Source organism: Chlorocebus sabaeus, chromosome 9 (genome assembly GCF_047675955.1).
Source record: "Chlorocebus sabaeus isolate Y175 chromosome 9, mChlSab1.0.hap1, whole genome shotgun sequence".
In the NCBI taxonomy this organism is placed as follows: domain Eukaryota; kingdom Metazoa; phylum Chordata; class Mammalia; order Primates; family Cercopithecidae; genus Chlorocebus; species Chlorocebus sabaeus.
The window spans coordinates 125,726,531-125,731,548 of NC_132912.1; the positions used below are offsets into that span (position 1 = coordinate 125,726,531).

The 5,018-nt window shown below is 59.2% G+C and overlaps 1 protein-coding gene across 1 annotated transcript; it reads left to right on the forward strand.

Annotated features, from left to right (window-relative positions):
* Positions 1-608: 608 nt before the first annotated feature.
* HMX3 (H6 family homeobox 3) lies at positions 609-5,018 on the forward strand. The gene is made up of 2 exons (XM_007964321.3): positions 609-2,042; positions 2,656-5,018. Exons 1-2 carry the CDS (start codon positions 1,643-1,645, stop codon positions 3,327-3,329), a joined length of 1,074 nt encoding a protein of 357 aa, XP_007962512.1. The 5' UTR covers positions 609-1,642; the 3' UTR covers positions 3,330-5,018.

Consider the following 5,018-nt stretch of genomic DNA (forward strand, 5'->3'; position numbering starts at 1 on the left):
TTTGCTTGATGCTTAAATCTAGAGTCTTAAATGGCTGCCCCATGGGCTTCTCGTGCGAACCGGGGAGCTGTTTCTAAAGCCAATGAAGTGGAGTGTCCTTTCACTAAGCCGTTCTGCAAAGGTCCAGTGTGGTTCTCTAAGGACTTGGCTGCTGTCGAGCCGCGCAGCGGATGCCTCTGCTTGCCGCGGCGGAGGAAGTTACGCCGCTGCGCCTTTGGTTCACCTTGCCCCTATTAAAGCGTTAGTTAAGCAGCTCCAAACGCCGGCCGGCCGGAGAGACTTCCTGGGAGAAAGTGCTGTCTTCGGGGTCACAGACTCTTAGTTGAGCCGCGAGCCTTGGGCACCGGCGGCCAGAGCAGAGGGGTGGCCTTCCGAGAGCAGCCGTCGGTGCCGAGAAGCTGTTGCCCCAGCAGCCCCACCGAGTGACGCGCGGGTTTTGGCCGGGTCAGCGCTCATACGCACGCAGGCACACCCACTCCTGGTCCCGGGGGAAGGCTCACTCTTCCATTTTCCAGGGCTAAAGGCCAAAGCCACGCGGATTTCTGAGTCCGAAGACGCAGTGCGAGGACTTACACGCGGATTCCCTTACTATCGGCTGGACGATGGGTGGGGAACCCAAATCCCTCTCTTCTTGGCCTCGCCCTTCCTAGCAGGCTTTAGGAAAAATACTGAGGTTGCCGGACCTCAAAGGGTTGGAAAGTGATGAGTTCTCCGCGGGCCGAGGTCACGTCCTGCCTCTTGGGCCGGCGCTGCGTGGCTCTCCAGCCGCGTGGGGGCGGCGGGCCCCTGTCCAGCCCCAGGGGGCGGGGGAGCGGCAGCTGCGAGCGCAGATAACCCGGAGGTGACCCGAGAGGGCCTGGTCCGCCCCTCCCCCCTCCCGCAGGCCTGGCGGCGGGAAGCGGGTCCCTGCGCCGCAGGGGGGAGCGGCAGGCGCGGTCTCCGGGCTCGCGGCTGTCAGTGCGCTTCGGCCAGGGGCGCCGCCTGCTCCGCGTCCCTCGCTCGCCTCCTGCGCTCGCAGGAGCGCTCCGAGTGCCTCTTTAGCGGGAGCCAATATCCTTTTGTGCTAATAGGCTTGTCCTCATTTGCTGCCTAATTGGACTATATAAAGCCAATAACAGGCGGGCTCTTATAGCCCGAAGCCAAAGCGCCAAAATCTGAGGGAAGGCGAGGAGGGGGCGGTGGCGGAGGCGGCTGCGGGGCCGGGGCTCGGCTGAGCCTTCGCCTTCGCCTGCCTAATCCCATTTGCCATTGTACGCGCCCAATCGCCGTATACTCCCCGCATTTAACTTGGATGACATTTTGATTTCATCATTAGCATCCGGCGCCGGATTGACGCAGCCTCGAGCCGGTGACTGCTCTTGCTGCCTCCTCCGCGGGAGCCGCAGCCGCAGCCGAGCCGCCTCGATCCTCCGTGCCGCGGCAGGGCCGCTCCCCGCCCCTCCACACCCCTCCCCCATGCGAGCCCGCCCGACTGGGTCCTCACCCCGCCCTCCCGCCGTTGGATTTGCGCCGGGGGCGGCCCCCGACTTTGCGCCCCGTAGTTGAGTTCCGTTTATGGTCTGATTTCCGGCCTCTTGCCTGCTCGCCCCGCCGCCCGCCTGTCCCGCTCCCTCCCTCCCGGGGACCCGGAGGAGAGGGGACCATGCCGGAACCCGGGCCGGACGCTCCCGGCACCGCCAGCGCACAGCCCCCGCCACCGCCGCCCCCACCACCCGCTCCCAAGGAGTCCCCGTTCTCCATCAAGAACCTGCTCAACGGAGACCACCACCGGCCGCCCCCTAAGCCGCAGCCGCCCCCACGGACACTCTTCGCGCCGGCCTCGGCTGCCGCCGCCGCCGCCGCTGCCGCCGCCGCGGCTGCCAAGGGGGCCCTGGAGGGCGCCACGGGCTTCGCGCTCTCGCAGGTGGGCGACCTGGCTTTCCCCCGCTTTGAGATCCCGGCGCAGAGGTTTGCCCTGCCCGCGCACTACCTGGAGCGTTCCCCAGCCTGGTGGTACCCCTACACCCTGACCCCCGCCGGCGGCCACCTCTCGCGACCTGAAGGTACCGACCACTCTTTGAACTTTCGTTGTCCCCCTGCGCGCCCGTCCTGTCCCAGCCCCGCGCTGCTTCCCTCCGCAGCTCTGGGACCCCAGCACCCGCAAATCCTGTTTGGTCAGTTTTTTCGACCCCTGGCCTGCATCTCTTGCCCACGCGCTGGGTTGCGCTGCCCGTGAATCCAATCCCACTTGGTGAGAAAAGAAGTGGAATTGGAGCCCGGGGCACGGCGCTTCCCGGGAAAAGTGGCCTCGGGCGTGAATAGGGAGGCTTCGGACGGCCGGGGCTCGGGACACTGCCTGGAAGGAGGGGGTGATTCCAATGCGCCTAAGCCGAAAGGGAACCGTTCTGCCGGCCCCTGGCGGGGAAGCTGAGGGAAAGGAAGGAGGTGGCCGCACTGCCACCATCTGCTCGCCTTTCCTCGGGAGGAGGGGGATCCCAGGACCTGGCGTCCCTTCTCTGGCCCAGCCGGGAAGGAGGTGGCCCGCGGGAATGGTGAGGCCTCATGGCCCGGGACCTGGAGGCCGGCGCGGGTTGAGCCTGCCGTCCCCAGGCGCCGGGCCTCGCTCAAGGCTGTGTCGGTGTGCATGTGTGTGCGTCCGTCTGTCTGTCTCCCCAGCCTCGGAGAAGGCCCTCCTGCGAGACTCCTCCCCCGCCTCGGGCACGGACCGCGACTCTCCGGAGCCACTGCTCAAGGCCGACCCCGACCACAAGGAGCTGGACTCCAAGAGCCCGGACGAGATCATTCTGGAGGAGAGCGACTCCGAGGAAAGCAAGAAGGAAGGCGAAGCGGCGCCAGGCACGGCCGGGGTGGGCGTAGGGGCGGCGGCGGCGACTCCGGGCGCAGAGGACTGGAAGAAGGGCGCCGAGAGTCCGGAGAAGAAGCCGGCGTGCCGCAAGAAGAAGACGCGCACCGTCTTCTCGCGCAGCCAGGTCTTCCAGCTCGAGTCCACCTTCGACATGAAGCGCTACCTGAGCAGCTCAGAGCGAGCCGGCCTGGCCGCGTCTCTGCACCTCACCGAGACGCAGGTCAAGATCTGGTTCCAGAACCGCCGCAACAAGTGGAAGCGGCAGCTGGCGGCGGAGCTGGAGGCGGCCAACCTGAGCCACGCCGCGGCGCAGCGCATCGTGCGGGTGCCCATCCTCTATCACGAGAACTCAGCGGCCGAGGGAGCGGCGGCTGCAGCCGCGGGGGCCCCGGTGCCGGTCAGCCAGCCGCTGCTCACCTTCCCACACCCCGTCTACTACTCGCACCCGGTGGTCTCTTCCGTGCCGCTGCTACGGCCAGTCTGAGGCCCCAGAGGGGTGGGGGAGGGAGCCCCCGGCCTCCTCGTCCGGACCCCGGAGGAGACTGGGCCGGGCCAAGGGCGCCGAGACGTCCAGCGGCCTTCAGGAACTGGGGCTTCTGCGCGCAGCCTCGGCTTCCCCTCCCCCAGTTGGTAGCGTTTTGTAAGTATTTGCAATGCATTTTCGTGCAATTCACCCCTAATGGATTGGAGGCGCTTCCCCTCTTACTTTTGGTTTTTGGCTTATATTAAGAGAAAGCAGGAACAAGACAAAATTTTCGGGTCAAATATTTCAGCCGATAGTTTTTGTAAAATGTGCAGCCCTCCCCTCCAAATTTCCGTTGCGCTGTGGCTTTTTGGTTTTATTTTTATAGAAGGAAAATGAGCGCAAAACCTGAATCCCTCTAGTTTATTCTTTTTTGTTTGTTTGTTTCGAGACGGAATCTTGCTCTATCTGTCGCCCAGGCTGGAGTGCAGTGGCGCGATCTCGGCTCACTTCAACCTCCATCTCCCGGGTTCAAGTGATTCTCTTGTCTCAGCCTCCCGAGTAGCTGGGATTGCAGGTGTGTGCCACCACGTCCGGCTAATTTTTGTATTTTTAGTAGAGACGGGGTTTCACCACGTTGGCCAGGCTGGTCTTGAGCTCCTGACCTCGTGATGCGCCCGCCTCCGCCTCCCAAAGTGCTGGGATTACAGTCGTGAGCCACCGCGCCTGGCCTAGTTTATTCATTTTCTATAGAACTGTTTTTAGAATCCAGAGAGGGAGAGAATTTATATGGCAGTACTTTTATTTCTGGATTTCTGGGTGTGTTTCTTCCTCCCAACCCCTAAATCAGTTATCCACCTTAATTTTCAGAATATGAGCAGCCTCTCATAAGAATCCTGACTCAGGCCGCTTTTCTCTTCTGGAGAGGTCTGTCGCAATTAGCTTCTTCATCGGTCTTACTTTGTGATGGAAGAATTCTCTAAGTGTTTAAAGGGAAAAGACAGCCAAAAATCAGAACTCTGACTATTGAAACAGCTCTATATCTGGCCTGGTCTAAGTGGTCTTATTTATTAGTAGCCTTTATTTTGAGAATTTCATTTGTAAATTATTATTAGTATTACTATTATTACTTTGTTCCCTGTTTTGAGAGAGTAATTTCAGTATTTTTAATATGGTATATTTTATCCTCTCCTCTTACTTTTCATGTTCTGCAGTAACTATTGTACGTTGATCTGTGCAATATTGTACAAAATTTCCTGAGAAAGCTGTTTCCTCCTCCACCGAGGGAAACAGAACTTTTCACTGTATAATCATGGTCATTCATTTAGAAAGAAAAAAATTAGGCAGGGGAAAGGGGGGAAGGAAGAAACAAGCTTAGGTAGTGATGCTCAAAGGAGTAAGTTAGGCATACTGGAGCGCTTTAAGTGAAGGACAATCAATTTAGAAGAATTTTAACTTATTTGATAAGTGTACAGATTTCTTGTAAAGTTCACCCTCTACTCCGCAGGACTCCTGGCTCTGTCACCCAATCTGTTTTCTTTCTGTCGGCTACACCTGTTGTTCTGCAATAGTTTGTTTCCCCTCATCTCCCTCACCTCTGCCTGGGTTGAGTCCCTTTTTAAGAAAAAGAGAAAAAAAAATCCACAAAATATTGTTACACTAATGTTGTCGTGACATTGAATTAATTAAAAAGAAAAGCTTTTCGTGTTG